Source organism: Protopterus annectens, chromosome 6.part0, assembly GCF_019279795.1.
Source record: "Protopterus annectens isolate FY-2018-M chromosome 6.part0, PAN1.0, whole genome shotgun sequence".
In the NCBI taxonomy this organism is placed as follows: Eukaryota; Metazoa; Chordata; order Ceratodontiformes; family Protopteridae; genus Protopterus; species Protopterus annectens.
In genome coordinates this window covers 1,589,895,040-1,589,911,931 of record NC_056737.1, presented here as the reverse complement: position 1 = coordinate 1,589,911,931, position 16,892 = coordinate 1,589,895,040, and the positions used below count along the sequence as shown (strand labels likewise).

Genomic DNA, 16,892 nt, shown 5'->3' with positions numbered 1-16,892 from the left:
CTCATTCAGTTGGAAAACATTAACAGTGTATGCCTTCCCTCCACTACCTCTTATGGCAAAGGTACTGCTGAAAGTCAGATTAGAGAGGCCACAAATGATACTCGTTGCACCAGACTGGCCACGCCAGCATTGGTACCCAATTTTAAGGAACATGGCCCACGGCCCACCATGGATTTTGCCACACATTCCTCACCTGCTCACCCAGCGAGACCATCAGATTCTACACAGCCAGCTCAAGACTTTAAACCTGGCTGAATGGCAAATTACCTAAACAACCAGCCAACACATTTATCCAAAGCTGTTATGGATGTCATTCTGGAGGCCAGGAGGCCCAGCACCAGGAAAACCTATTCAGACAAATGGAAAAGATTTTGCGCCTGGAACCAGGCTAAAGGCCTAAACCCCCTTGATCCAAACATCCCTCAGATTCTACAATATTTAACTGAGATGTTCCACAAAGGACTTTCCTTTTCATCTATTAAGATCCACGCCTCAGCAATTTCAGCTTATTACAGCACGGATCCTCCTTTATTCTCACATCCACTCCTAAGACAGTTCCTCAGAGGGGCTAAGAACTTAAGACCACCAAGTAGAGCTCCAACACCTACTTGGGATCTCAGCTTTGTTCTGGAGAAGCTTACACTGCTGCCCTTTGAACCAGCTTTTTCAGCTGACTTAAAATTTCTTTCATGGAAAACTACCCTACTACTAGCAATAACCTCAGCTAGAAGGGTCTCAGAGCTACAGGCACTAATGGCAGTGGAACCTTTCATCATTTTTCATCAAGGCAGAGTCTCTCTATGAACTAATCCTTCCTTTATGCCAAAGGTGGTGTCCAATGTGGCCCTAAACCAAACCATTCACTTGCCCACCTTCTTCCCAAATCCCCAGAACAAAGGAGAAAGACTCCTGCACTCTTTGGACATTCAGAGGAAATGACGTTACTACTTGGATAAAACTAAGGCTTTCAGAAAAACTGACCAGCTTTTTGTAGCCTATGCTACAGGATCACAAGGAAAAGCTGTCTCAAAACGGACCATTTCAAAATGGATAGGGCATTGCATACGATGTCCTTCAAGGATGCATCTGCAGTCTTCACAAATGGGTTGTCCTGTCATCAGGCAGCCCTTCGGTTGGCCGGATTCCAAAGTCTGGGTCTGGCTTCGGCTGGTGTCGCACTTCACCCGACGTCATTGCGGCAGTTCTTCGGGTATAAAGGCATCAGCCGACGCCATTTTCCTCAGTCTTTCTTGCCGCGTGGCGCCTGAAGCAGAAGCTGTTCGCAAGTGCCGGTCGGTCAGATCCAGAGATTACTACTACCGAATATTACTTCGAAGACTTCTAAAAAGCTAAGTACCCCGTTGGGGACTCTTTCTTGCCTCAGCCGATGTCAGAGAAAGTGAATAACTGTTTATCTTGTGGGAAACAAATACCTCATAAAGATTTCCACTCCTACTGCATACATTGTTTAGGCCCAGACCACGACGTTGCAGCTTGTCTAGCCTGTGCTTCTTTTAACCGACAGACGCTTAGACGTCGGTCGGAGTTTGCTGAACAGATTTTCGGCTCCGATTTTGCATATATTATGCCGTCGGATCCTCCGACTTCGCAAAGTACCAAAAAACGCAAAGAAAAGGACCGACACTCGCGGTCCGCGGTTTCGGCCGAAACCGCGGTTAAGCAAACCGCGAGTGTCTCGGTTTCGGCCGAAACCGAGCAAGCGGTTCTTTCTTCAGCCAAAATCATGCCTTCTACCGAGGCCTCTTCTAACCTGGTAGAAACGGCTTCTGAAATCCAACCTTCTGTTGCGGTTTCACAGGATTTATCAGATACCATTCCCCTGGATATTTCTACCCCTGCACATGGAGCTGCTAGGCCTCCTGCAGCAATGTCTATTAAGGCCTTTGCCAGGGCTAAAGCAGCCAAAGCATCAAAAACGGTGCCTGCCAAGCCCCCCTCTCTCAGGCCCAGCACCAGCTCCCATATGCTAACTGTGGCTGAGGATCTCATCTCTTTAATTCGTGGAGCCCAGCCTCATCCAGACAGGGCCTCTCTCTCCCTCCTCCAGAAAAAAGGCCTAGAGCAGAGCCCCCTGAGCCAGTATCCACAGATGATTCCTCTGATGACTCAGAACATACAGACCCTCCTGAGGCTGCTTATTCTCCTTACGAAGACTCTGATGCTGAGGAGTCCATCCCTTCAGCCTCTCCTCCTGAGGAATTTTCCTTTGGGGAAACCTTGCATGCTATGAGGGAACAATTTCAGTGGCAGGGCCAAGATTTCTCAGACTCCAGAAAAGGCTTAGGACCTTTCTACATTTGCCACAGCATAGGCCTTTAGCTATTCCTCCAGTTCTTTCTGTTGTTGATGATGCATTTAATGATGCTTGCACTGCTCCTGATTCATTACCTCCGGCTCCTGCTAAGCCCGATAGTTTCTACAGGGTCCCGGACACTCATCACCATTTATATAAGGCTCCTTTTGCAGATCCAGAGACTATCTCCCAGGGTCCTAAAGCTGTAGCAGCTACTTCCACTAAAACCCCTCCCTCTGAAAGGGAATCCAGGTCCTTAGAGAGATGGGGTAAAAAAGTTTACACCTCTGCTACTTTGTCAGCTAGAGCTTTGAACTGCCAATTTCATATGATTCAATACCAAGAGTTTATGCTTGTCCAGTTGACTAAAAAACTGTCCTCTGAAGAATCTTTAGATAAGAAATATGTTCAAGAAATGGTACATAACATACAGCAGGTTAGTAACCATTCTTTAAAATGTGGCTATGATGCACTGGAGGCTTCCTTTAGATCAGCCATGACTGGCACAGTTATCAGGAGGCATGCATGGCTGAAAGAACAGGCATTACCAGACCATGTTAAATCAAAGCTTTTGGATGCACCTATGGACAAGGTCAGTTTATTTGGCTCCCCTGCGCAACAGGTACTAAAAAAGATGGAAGAGAAGGCAAAATCTGTACAAACAGTGAAAGATTTCTTACAAGTTCAACCGCCAAGGTTTAGTAGGAACTGGCCCTCCAAGAATTGGTCCTTTCCAGACTCCTCTAGGGCACAAAGAGGCAGGAATAGGCGCTTGAGAGGCAGAAACCAAACCAGGGGTGCCTACAGGGGACGCCAGTGGCAAGGTAACAACCAGCGAGGCACGGATGCAACCACCACCACTACAACAACTCAATCACAGTGACTTGACGGTGGCACCGCCTACCAGGGAACAACTAGAAGCACCCTTAGGCGGAAAGCTAACCTTATTTTCAAAGAACTGGCATTGCATCACAAGAGAAAAATGGATTTTGCAAACTATAGACCAAGGTTACAGGTTCCATTTCCATACTCTACCAAGCAAAAGAGGAATGCCAAACCTGCCACCTACTCAAAGGACAGAAGCTCTAAAGCAAATATCTCAATTACTAAGAATGCGAGCTGTGGAAAAAGTACCACCTTTGGAGCAAGGAAAGGGATTTTACTCCAGACTCTTCCTGGTACCAAGAAAAGAAAACAAATGGAGGCCTATTCTAGACCTGTCCGCTTTAAACACATTCCTCATTGTTCCAAAATTCAAAATGCTGACCCTACAGCAGCTTCTTCCCATGCTGGGCAAGGAGTCTTGGCTGGTAACTTTAGATCTCAAGGAGGCATACCTGCACGTCCCCATAAGACCAATTTGCAGAAGATACCTCAGATTTCTTGCAGGATCAGAGCATTATCAATTCTCAGCATTGCCCTTTGGCTTATCTACTGCGCCCAGAGTGTTCACGAAATGCCTGGCATCAGTAATCGCTCATTGCAGACTTCAGGGGATTCAAATCTATCCCTACCTGGACGACTGCCTGATACAAGCGGACAACAAAATAAAACTAACAGAAGACCTACAAAGAGTCATTTACCTGCTGCAAGCCCTGGGATATACAGTCAATATAAAAAAGTCAAGGCTGATTCCATCCCAAAGAATAACCTTTCTGGGTGCAGAACTGGACACATCAAATCAAATGGCATCCCTAACTGCAGAAAAGAAAGAGCAGCTTCCTCTCTACTTCTTGGCATTAACAAAGCAGAACCATCTAACTGCAAGAAAAGTGCTGCAAGCTCTAGGCTTCATGGCATCCTGCATAATACTGGTTCCTCATGCCAGGCTGCATATGAGAAAGCTACAATGGTACCTAAAGAATTTGTGGTCTCAGCACAAGCACAGCCTAGAAACCAAAATTCCAATGATTCCTTGCCTGAAGAAAGAGTTCCTATGGTGGGCTCAGGCCTGCCAATCAAACTCAGGATTGCCCTTCTGCAAAAGCCAACCAACTCAAACCATCACGACAGATGCCTCAGACCTCGGTTGGGGGGCACACATGCTGGACAGGTGCATTCAAGGCCTATGGACTCAAGACCAGCTGCACCTGCACATAAATCTAAAAGAAATGATGGCAGTAAAATTGGCAATCCAGGCCTTCAAACCTTTTCTCCAAGAAGGTCAGCTGATGATAAGGACAGACAACACCACAGTTATGTGGTACATCAACAAACAGGGAGGCACACACTCATATCCTCTATGCCGACTGGCACTGGACCTATGGGATGTGGCTCTGAGCTACAACATTCAGTTACAAGCAATTTATGTACCAGGGAAGGAAAACATTCTAGCAGACATATTAAGCAGAACTACCACAGATGCCCACGAATGGATGCTGCATCCAGACATCTTCAAAGCCATCACAAGAGAATGGGGATTACCATAAATAGACTTGTTTGCATCCCCACTCAATCACCAGCTAAAGAAATTCTGCACAAGGACGTACCACCCACTTGATTGGAAGGTGGACTCCCTATCTTTCAGTTGGAAAAACCTGATAGCATACGCATTCCCACCACTTCCTTTGATGCACAAGGTGCTTCTGAAGATCAAAGAGGAACATCCGAGGATCATTCTAATAGCTCCAGACTGGCCAAGACAACATTGGTATCCATTTCTGAGGAGCATGTCCCGGGAACAAATATGGACACTGCCCCTGATCCCATTACTGTTAACACAGAACAACTTCAACATCCTGCATCCAAACCTGAAAACTCTGCAGCTAACTGCCTGGAACATTACATGACAACAATTAACCCAAATTTATCCCAAAGGGTTAAGGACATAATCCTGGAGGCTCGAAGACCTTCAACAAGAAAGAATTATGCAGCAAAATGGAAAAGATATCTCACTTGGAGTACTGCAAAGGGGCAAGAAGTGACACTGGTGAACATAGCCAACATCCTGGAGTACTTGGCAGAGCTCTTCCATACAGGCCTGTCCTACTCTTCCATCAAGATACATGCCTAAGCTGTTTCAGCAGAATACAGCTTGGATCCTCCTGTCTTCTCGCATCCTCTGCTCAGACAGTTTCTGAGAGGAATTAAAAATGTGAAACCTCCCCGGAAACCTCCATTACCAGCATGGGACTTGAACTTTGTGCTAGAAAAATTGACACTTCCCCCTTTCGAACCAGCAGCAACAGCAGAATTACAATACTTATCCTTGAAAACTGCATTCCTGCTGGCAATAACTTCAGCAAGAAGGGTCTCTGAACTACAGGCATTAATGGCAGTGCAACCCTTCCTGATCTTCCATCAAGATAGAGTGTCCATGAGAACAAATCCTACATTTATGCCTAAGGTGGTATCCAGAGTCTCTTTAAATCAGGCTATCCACCTTCCTACATTCTTCCCCAAACCACAGAACAGGGGAGAAAGGCTACTACATACCTTGGATGTGCATAGACAATTACGCTACTACCTGGACAGGACAAAAACCAATAGAAAAACTGACCAGCTTCTGGTAGCATATGCAACAGGGAAGGAAGGAAAACCAATTTCAAAACAGACAATCTCCAAATGGATAGGAAATTGCATTAGATTTTGTTACGTCTATCATGGAAAGAAAACTCCAGAGAACATCAGGCCTCACTCCACAAGGGCTACAGCCACTACCACAGCTTTCTTACGAGGAGTGGCTACCAAGGACATTATAGAGGCTGCTACTTGGACCTCCGTGCATACATTTGCCAAGCATTATAACTTACCTTTATACTCTAGATCCCGAGCTGGTTTTGCCACTGCTGTTTTACAAGGGATCCTAACTACACCATAATCTCTACTCATTCCTCCTCCCCTAGTTTAGCTATGGTATTCTACCCATTTGTGAAGACTGCAGATGCATCCTTGAAGGACATAGTACAGTTTTGTACCTACCATAAATGTAGATGTCCGATAGGAATGCATCTGCAGTCAGGATTACCTCCCTCCTTCCCTCTGAGGTACTCCTAGGGTATTTGCCAACCTTCAGCTAGCTTGGGGGGGATCTATTATGGTGTATTTGTTTGTATATATGTACATACATGCTTATTTTGTGTGTTTGCTCTCTACTATTTGGAAACTTTGGCATTTATCCAAATTTAGCCATCCAAGAGGGCACCTGGCATCTGGGGCAAGAAACACTGAGGAAAATGGCGTCGGCTGATGCCTTTATACCCGAAGAACTGCCGCAATGACGTCGGGTGAAGTGCGACACCAGCCGAAGCCAGACCCAGACTTTGGAATCCGGCCGACCGAAGGGCTGCCTGACGACAGGACAACCCATTTGTGAAGACTGCAGATGCATTCCTATCGGACATCTACATTTATGGTAGGTACAAAACTGTACTTTTTTGCTACATACATCATGGGAAACCAGTACCTGCTAACATTAGGTCCCACTCCACCAGGGCTACAGCTACATCAGCAGCCTTTCTCAAGGGAGTGCCAACCATGGATATTCTGGAAGCTGCTACTTGGAGTTCAGTGCACACCTTCAACAAACACTTATCACTTACCTCTATACTCTAAGACTAGAGCTGGTTTTGCCACTGCAGTTGTGCAAGGCTTACTAGCTCCTTCTAACCCTGTCTGACTCCACCTTCCATCCTTAGCTTTGGGATTCAACCCAAGTGTGATGACTGCAGCAGGGTAACACGATGAACATAGTACAGTTTTGTACCTACCATAAATGTAGATGTTCCAGTGTTCACTCTGCTGCCATCCAGGTTACCCTCCCTCCATCCCCTCTGAACTAGCTGAACTTATCTCTACCACTCTATCCTATACTACCTCTGTGGTGTATTTGCTTGTGCCCAAGGGTTTTGTTTTACTTTTATATATATATATATATATATATATATATATATATATATATGTATATATTGCCTACCTATTGGGGGCACCTGACATCTGGGGCAAGAAAAACTGAAGAAAATGGCGTCAGATGCCTCTTATATACCCCTGGCGCACTGACGTCAGGGAAGAAGCGACAGCAACCGACGCTGGACCAAGACTTTGGAATTCGGGCCAACTGCGGGACAGCCTGACGGCAGAATAACCCAAGTGTGATGACTGCAGCAGGGTGAACACTCGAACATCTACATTTATGGTAGGTACAAAACTGTACTTTTTACACCCAGTCAGGTGCAGTGCGGCTTTTAAAATTGTTGTCCATTATTTTAGTAAGTTAATGTGTTCTTTAACATTTAGTATTTTGTTTAAAACAAAATGGTGATTCTGATTAATGCATTTACATGTTATCCAGTACCACCAGTTCAGTAAAAAAAAGTGTTTGCAAGTTTTTTATTCAATGTTTTATGTTGAAGATTATTAAGATTTTCAACCATTTAATTTTACCTTACTGTTTATAGGTTTACTTTTAGCAAAAATAGAATTGGCTACAAGTTGTTTGTAATTAGATACTTATCTTTTTTTGTTTAGACGATGTTTTGACTTCTTGGATGTTCTATTGCAAGAATGGCAAACACAATCATTGGAAAGGTAGGGTTTCCAAATGCCTGTTGTAAGTATATATTTTGTGCTGCAGTTTGTTTTTTGTACAGGTAAATGAGATGGATCACACTGGCCTTTTTTTCTGTCACAACCTTGTTTCAAAAAATGTACCTTGCATTTACAGAAAACTTTGTCCTCAAGGAGCAACTTTGCTTTGTTAAAACCTGACAGTGTACAAACATTTAGTTTCATAAGAGAAGCAATTCCAAGTCCCTGCTTCAGAGATTTAGAAAAGTCTGAAAGTACAGTACAGTGCTTGCCAAGGAATGCCTTTTCTTCTCCCTACAGTGGTTCTGGGAGTGTTCTGATGAACTTTGTTTTTTTTATTATGTCTTTCACCTTACTGCATGCATAACATCATCCACCTTCCAGTGACTCTCAGCCCACTCACTCTTGTACATGGCCACGGACTTGGGCAAATTATTCATTCATGTTCATGGCCACTAACTTGTTCAATAGCTAATCCAGAAGGAGCCAACATCCAGTCAGACATGAAGGCTTGACCGTCCATGAGCCATCAGCATTCTCGCAGTTATCCCTTTCCACAAGGTCTGGACCAGCAGCTCATGAGACCCATAGAAAGGGTTGCTATCACCAGTAATCCTTTCCCAGTTTTGGCGCCAACTGCTGCCATGTCTCCTGAGCCAACAGAGGGCACTCCCTGGAAGTTTTATTATTTTTTTGTATTTATTTATTTATTGACATTTGTCGACTGGGAAAGTCTTTTTTTTAAATACTTAGGATCAAATAGTTCAGAGTAATGGTGAGTGTGGAAGAGAAGTGAAGAAGAGAGTACAGGCAGGATGGAGTGGATGGAGAAGAGTGTCAGGAGTGATTTGTGACAGACTAGTACCAGTAAGAGTGAAAGAGGAGGTCTGCAAGAGGGTAGTGAGACCAGCTATGTTGTATGGGGTTGGAGGCAGTGGCACTAACAAAAAGGCAGGAGTTTGAGCTGGATGTGTCAGAGTTAAAGATGTTAAGATTTGCACTGGGTGTGACGAGGGTGGACAGGATTAGGAATAAGTATATTAGAGGGTCAGCCTAGGTTGGAAGGTTTGGAGACGAAGCCAAAGAGGCAAGATTACATTGGTTTGGACATGTGCTGAGGAGGGATGCTGAGTATATTGGGAAAAAGATGCTAAGAATGAAGCTACCAGGTAACAGGAAAAAAGGAAGGCCTAAGATAAGGTTTATGGATGTGGTGAGAGAGGACATGCAGGTGGTTGGTGTGACATAGCAAGATGCAGAGGACAGGAAGAAATAGAAACAGATGATCCGCTGTGGGGACCCCTAACGGGAACAGTCAAAAGAAGAAGAAGTTGACTGGGAAAGTCAACTGGGCTTGGGACCCATTTTCAGTGGAGGCCTGGGGAGAAAAGCTCCCAAGTTGCATGAAAATCATTACATGATTTTTTAAGGAAACAGTTACTTATAAACCAAGTGAAATAATATAGAGAATTGTCTAAACAGCACATGCGTTGTAAAAAGGCACAGTACAGTAACAAAAATATTTAACAATACATGATGTGAAAAAGAAGTTTGAAGTGGAAAACTGCTCTTTGGCAGCTTTTTACTGCTTACCTAAAAAAACACAAAGGTTTAACTACCCTTAGTGGCCGACCTATAGTGTCTGCACAGAGGTATGGTTTAACTACCCTTAGTGGCCGACCTATAGTGTCTGCACAGAGGTATTTTTTGAAGAATATAAGTGTGTTGTTACATGAACATCTTAAGAAATGTGTTATGAGTACAGCCTCCTATAGCAGGGACAGCCAGGACTTTTTGACCAAAATAAAGGGTAAAGTTTGGAATATGGACATGTTTTGGCTCTGTTTGGATGTCAAAAGTCTGTATACTAATATTAAGCATGAAATAGGGACATAGGCCTTGTTCCATTTTTGGGGGGACTCTCCTATGTCTCATTTTCTGATAGATTTAGTTATGTTTTGTTTAAAAAACAATTTTTTTTATGTTCAATGGAGACATTTTCCAGCAGTTGCAGGGCACTGCCATGGGGGTGGCTTTTGCCCCCATGTATGCCAATTTAGTCATGGCTAAACTTGAAGATGATTTTATTTACAGACAAGATTTTTTCAGATCTAAAGTTATTTCATATTTTAGATTTATTGCTAATCTTATTTTTTTATGTCAAGGAAGCCAGATAGAGGCCCTTCGGTTTGTTAATGATTTACAAGCTAATACTATGGGCTTAAGCTTTGATGGTATGCAGCTTGGCCCACTAGTGAATTTTTTGGAAATAAGCCTAGATGGATTTACTACTAGTCTCCATAGGAAATTTGAACATAGAAATGTTTTTATATGTGAATAGTTGTCACCTTAAACATTTGGTCAAGGTACTGCCCTATAATGAATTCTTACGAATTCATAAGCTATGTAGCCTTGATATGAGCTTTGATTTAGAGATAGCTGAAGCAGAAAAAATGTTTATTAGAAGAGGTTATGATGTCTAGCTAGTCAGGGAAGCTAAACAAAAAATTATGGACATAAAGTATTCTGTTAACTCTCAGGGAGATTCTCATTATGTCAGTGCTAGTGGAAAATATAATGTTTGTATTGGTGGAAAGCAATCTACCAATGCAGCTGTGAACAATGGAGAGCAGAAGAACGTTTTTTCTTAGTGACAACTTATAATGTTATAACTGAGGAAATAGTTAAAAAAAGCACGTAGCTTGTGGCCTATGCTCCTAAGGGATAACATTTGAACTCTATACTACCTGATTTTTGTGAGTATTGCATATAAAAGAGCTAGGAATGTTTCTGACATTCTGGTACATAACCAATTTTATCAAATGTTAATGTCAGTCAGAGCTTAAGCATAAATAAAGGCAGTGTTCCATGTGATGGTTGTTCCATCTGTCAATATGTAGTAAGCTCTATTAATGGCATCAAGTTTACAGCTAGGCATGAATACTGTTGTAATACTGAGGGGTTAGTGTATGTGTTGAGATGTGGATGTAAGAAGTTTTACATAGAGGAAACTTACAGGAGTTTTAGGGTCTGGTTGCAGGAACATATTAGAGACATAAAAAATAAAAAATTAGAGAGTCCCCTTGGGAGTCATTTTTTGACAGCACACAACTCTAACTTTGATTCTCTTGGGGGTTGTGTTTTGGAAAAATTGCAAGTTGGCATAGGTGAATGTGTCTTTAAAAAACAAACTCTTAAAAAAAGAAACCAGTATGGTACTTAGCTTATTACTAACCTGTGAACCTGTGAAAATATTATATCTGGCATGGCTTAGTGGTAAATCACATTTATGGTGTGTAGGGTCCTGGGTTCGAGCCTTGCATAAGCTATTTATTTTTGGGTTGGGAGGGTGGCCTAATGGTTCAAGTGTTCGCCTTACAAACACAAGGTGCAGGGTTTGAGTCTCACAAGGGATAATTGGTTAGGCTTAAAATGGCTCGCAAGGGCAGTTAGCTTAGTACTAACCTATGAACCTATGAACAAAGAATGTAACTGGAAGTATGTGATTTGAATTGTATGCTTAATTGATTAATTGTTTTGTGCAATATGCTGTACATAAGCAAACAGTATTTTGTAGTGTTTTTACTCTTGGAAGGCTGTGTAAGCCGAGGCACTAAGTGTTTCATTAAATTTGCATACTTCTTGGATCGGTGGTCTTGGTGGTATTTTATTATTTAACAATACAGCTCAAATTAAACAGAAATATTTAACAATACAGCTCAATATATTTTTTTAGGGGAGTGGAGTAGGAAAAGCTAAGGTAAGTATAGTGGGAAGGTAGAATTAGAGAGTTAAACTTAAAGGTAGGCTAGATATAGTAAGAATATTATAGCTTGGTGGTGGGAATATGTAGATTATAGGTGGTATGTATTTAATGGTAGTGTTAAAAGTAGAAAGTGACAGAAGAGAAAATATGTTACGATAGTTGTACAGATGTGTGGAGTAGGATAATAAAGATTACGGATAACTCGTATGGTATAACAGTATAACATATACACAAGTATATTTAATATGTGAAACAGTTTTGCTAGATTAAGGAGGCTGTGGGTATGTGTTGCATGTGCATCTGGGGCTATCAATGAGATGTTTTAGTTCTCTTTTAAAGGAGATTATGTTGTCTGATTCTGTAACTGATTATGGGAGGGCGTTCCACAGCTTAGTTATGGAATGGGAATAGAGGCAGCAACCTGCTCTTTTACTAGGTTTTGATACTTTAAATAGGTGTTTGTTGTTAGAGCGTAGATTTTTGGATGGGACATAAGGTTCAATGATATTTTTCAGAGAAGGGCAAAACTCGGGTTTATAAATGAGTTTACGGGCAAAGGTAAGTTGTGTGTAATGTAGGTAATGTGCAAATTCTAGCCAGTTTAGTTGTCTTGTGGCCTGGCAATGGTGGGTGCAATTTGGTTGGGCTGATGCGAATTTTGCAATCTTATAATAAGAGTACAGCAGTTTGTGCTGCAAAGAGTTGTGGAGGTTGGTGAAGATAGGAGACCCACAGAGTAAGGTTGGAATGAGAAAACTTTTTGAAAGTTTTATTCGGATGGATTTGTCTAAGTATTTGTTGCTGTAAAGTTTGCCTAATTTGAAGTGAGTTTTTTTATTGCGTTATTAATATGCAAGTCAAAGCTAAGTTTGCTGTCCATAGTAATTCCAAGCAGTTTGGCCTGATTTACTAACTCTATTTGGGTTTTGTTTATGGAGAATATAGTAAAGTCTGTGGGAACAAGTTTAGATGCAAAGATGAGTAGTTTAGATTTATTAGGGTTAAGTAACAACTGTGATTGTTTTAGCCAGAGTTCTGTGGATGTAAAGGCTTTTTGTGTTAACTTTTGGAGGTGAGAGAAGTTATTGGAGGTACAGATTATGGTTGAATCATCTGCATATTGTATGGTAGTACAGCCAGAGGTATGTGTAGGTCATTTATAAAAATGTTGAATTGTAGCGGTCCTAAGATTGACCCCTGGGGCACTCCTATGTTATTTGGAAGAAAGCTAGAGAGGTTATTCTGCCATTTTACAGATTGCTGTCTGTTTTCCAAGTAACTAGTGAACCAGGTTAGGGTGGCATCAGAGCATCCTAGTGATTGCAGTCGCTGGATAAGTTTAATATGGGAGACTGTGTCGAATGCTTTTGAAAGATCCAGTAACAGGACTGATTTAAGTAGGTTACTATCTAGGGTGTTGTAGATGAAATTCGTGAAGGAGACTAGGGCAGTAATGGCACTGTGAGATGGTCGAAAACCATGTTGTGAAGGGGATATAGTAGGTTGTTGCTAGATATTCAACGAGTTGTTTGTGGATGCATTTTTTTCCATTATTTTAGATAGAGGGGACCATATGGAAATGGGTCTAAAATTAGATGGGTCACGAGGGTTTCCACCTTTATGAAGTGGAGTGATTATTGATTTTTTCCAGAGCTGGGGGACTGTGTGTTCTGCAAGTGATCGATTTATAATATATAACCTATTGCCTTAGCACTGATTTTGAGATATTCTGGGGGGAGATTACCACCAGATGAGGAGCCTGGTTTCAATTTGCCAAGTAATGTTTGTATTTGAGAGGTTGCTACAGGTTGGAAGTTAAAGGATGTTATGGAGCCGATATTGCCTTGATGTATGGTGGATGGGTTAATGGGGGTTGGGATACTGCCTGCATTTACTAATGTAAGGATAATATCAATAAAGTTTTTATTAAATATTTCAGCGATTTCAAATGGGCTTCTGTCTGGAAATGGAGATGGGTTGTGGGTGCTGTCAGGGTTTAGTAATGAGTTGATAGATTTCCAGAAAAGTCTGGGACTATTACTGTGGGTTTTTATTTGTTGAGAGAAGTAAGTCTTTTTGTCCTGATTAATAGCTTGTTTTGCTTTGTTTCTAAGTATTTTGAAGGCGGTTTTGCTGAATGGGGTCTTATTTTTTTTCCATTTGTGCCATGCTCGGTCTCTATTAATCAGTAGTTGTTTGGTTGACTTAGATAGCCAAGGACCATGGTTATGTTTAACTCTCTCTTTTCTTATGGGGGCTATGGAGGTAAGGTTATCTAGAAAGACAGTATTGAATAATGTACTGCTTCATCTAAGGGAAGGTATTTCAGGGGGTTCCAGTTTAGTGTTTGCAATAGGTTGCAAAAGTGAGACTGGCTAAAATTGGCTAGATTTCTGATATATTTGTATGAATGAATGTTTGCGGTGTGGAGGCTGATAGTCTGTATATCATGGCTGGTATGTGGTCACTTAGGGTATTGGGAAACGTGTTGGGATTGGAGTAGTATCGTGGGTGGGATACTAATATCCAGTCTAAGGCGGATTCAGGGTGATTGTTTGTTGTGTGTGTTGGGGTTTGTATAAGTTGTGTAAATTTGAATAGATATGGAGTTTGTGGAGTTGTTTGGTGATGTTCATCGTGTTACCCTGCTGCAGTCATCACACTTGAGTTATCCTGCCGTCAGGCGGTCCAGCAGTCGGCCAGAGTTCCAAAGTCTTGGTCCGGCGTCAGTTGCTGTTGCTTCCTCCCTGACGTCAGTACGCCAGGGGTATATAAGAGGCATCCAACGCCATTTTCTTCAGTCTTTCTTGCCACGCGGTGCCCGAAGCAGAAGCAGTTCGCAAGTGCCGGTCGGCCAACACCTGAGTTTTTCGAATTGAATTTCAGTCCGAAGTCTTCAGTAACGCTAAGTACCCTGTTGGGGAACCTTTTCTTGCCTCAGTCCAATGTCAGAAAAAGTTAACAATTGCATTTCTTGTGGGAAGCAAATACCTCATAAGGACTTCCATTCTTATAGTATTCCTTGCCTAGGCCCAGACCACGACGTCACAGGTTGTCGGTTTTGTGCTAGGTTTAATAAACGAACTATCAAACGCCGTTTTGACTTCACACGACATTACTTTGGTAGGAAATTTAATTATATCATGCCGTCGGAGCAGCCCGACGACCGGCATGCATAAAAAACGCAAGGATAAGGACAGGCAGCCTAGAACCAAGCCAGACTCCAAGGCCTCTGCTGGGCCTGTCACCAGTTCTCTGGTTTTCAGTGAGGCACCTACGCAGCCCCTGACGACCGCGGAAATAGAACCCCAGACAACTTTGGATTGTCAAGCGGAGAGTACTAGGCCGTCGCAACCATCTTCATTGGGCCCTTCTGACACCGGAGCAGAAGGTGATCCGGGTGCAGTAGAAACGCCTTCGGTTTCAGAAGGTGTCTTCAGACCGACTACACTCACCATTAAATCTTATATTAAGCTAAAAACTCCATTAAAACCAAAAAAAACTGTACATTAGTCTCCTGTTCAAGGCCCCATGCCTAAGAAACAAATGCTTAAGATGGCTGAAGATTTGATTTCCCTAATCAGGGGTTCCCATCCCCCTCCTGATAAAAGGCCAAGACAAGAGGAGGACTATGCTTCCTCTGACCAGGTTTCTATTTCCTTAGATTCTTCTGAGGAACAGGATTACGCTTTTCCCCCTTATGAAGATTCTGATGCTGAAGACTCTATTCCCTCAGCATCTCCCCCTGAAGACTACTCCTTTGGGGAAACTTTACATACCATGAGGGAACATTTCCACTGGGAAGGCTAGGACTACTCTGATTCTAAGAAAAGGCTCCGAGAGTTTCTTTTACTACCCCAGCACAGACCACTTGCTATCCCTCCAGTTTTAGATATTGTGGATGATGTTTACTTAGAGTCTAGTCTAAATCCAGACTCCCTACCTTCTGCTCCAGCCAAACCAGACAGACACTACAGAGTACCTGACACTCACAAATTCCTTTATAAAAGCCCTCTGGCTGACCCAGAAACAATTTCCCAGGGTCCCAAAGGGGCTAAAGCTTCTATGACTAAAAATCCTGTACCCTCTGAAAGGGATTCCAGAGCTTTAGATAGATGGGGAAAGAAGATATACACCTCAGCTACTCTGGCTATGAGAGCATTAAATTGTCAGTTTCACATGCTGAAATATCAGCAATTCCTAATGTCTCAAAACAAAAACTGAGCACACATTCTGAACAGGCTGAATTCAAGGAAATGCAGGATCTGTTGCATGCAGCTGAGCAGGTGGGCAAACATACTTTACAATGTAGATTTGATTCATTGGAAGCTTCCTGTAGAGCAGCTGTTACTGGGTCTGTCATACGCAGACATGCTTGGTTAAAAGAACAAACCCTACCTGATCATGTTAAAGCAAAATTATTGGATGCACCTTTACAGCAGGATGTATTATTTGGTGTCAAAGCAGAAGAGGTTTTAAAGAAAATGGAGGATAAGGCAAAGTCTATGCAGACGGTCAAGGATTTTTTTACAGGTACAAACCCCCTTGTTTCAGCAGAAATTGGCCAACAAAAAACTGGTCCTTTCCAGCTTCAGACAGACCACAGAGGGGCAAATACAGACACCCAAGGAGCAGAGGTCAGTCACAAGGCCCTTACAAACCTCGCCAATGGGGTGCCACAACCCAGAAAGGAGGTGAAGACAAGCCCCAAGCTAGCAGAAAACAAACACAATGACTCAACTCTCCAACTACCAAGCAAATCTCTCTTGGCAGCTCCCTTGGGAGGAAAATTAGCACTTTTTGCAGACAACTGGCACATCATCACAAAAGACAAATGGGTCCTAAACATTGTCTCACAAGGATACAGATTACACTTTCATACCTTGCCAAGGATAAAAGCAATGCCAAACCTGCCACCAAATCAATGGGCAGAGGCACAAAAACAAATTACAGCTCTCGTGGACATGAGCCATTCAACAGCTACCTACACAGGAGCAAGGACAAGGATTTTACTCAAGACTCTTTCTAGTCCCCAGAAAGGACAAAGCATGGGGACCCATTCTGGATCTTTCAATTCTGAACACCTATCTGCAAGTACCAAAATTCAAGATGCTAACACTACAGCAGCTTCTTCCCATGCTGGGCAGGAAGGCTTGGCTAGTAACGTTGGATCTCAAGGAGGCATACCTGCATGTCCCTATCAGACAAAATTGCAGAAGATACCTCTGCTTCATTGCAGGTTCAACCCATTATCAATTCTCTGCACTGCCCTTTGGCTTATCTACT

At 42.6% G+C, this 16,892-nt stretch overlaps 1 protein-coding gene across 1 annotated transcript in view; it reads left to right on the top strand.

The window, feature by feature from the left end:
* CLASP1 (cytoplasmic linker associated protein 1) overlaps positions 1-16,892 on the top strand; it is a 4,127,769-nt gene that overhangs the window by 1,784,725 nt on the left and 2,326,152 nt on the right. The window contains exon 15 of the mRNA XM_044073692.1: positions 7,781-7,840. Within this exon, the coding sequence (XP_043929627.1) occupies positions 7,781-7,840 (60 nt within the window). The remainder of the gene's footprint in view (positions 1-7,780; positions 7,841-16,892) is intronic.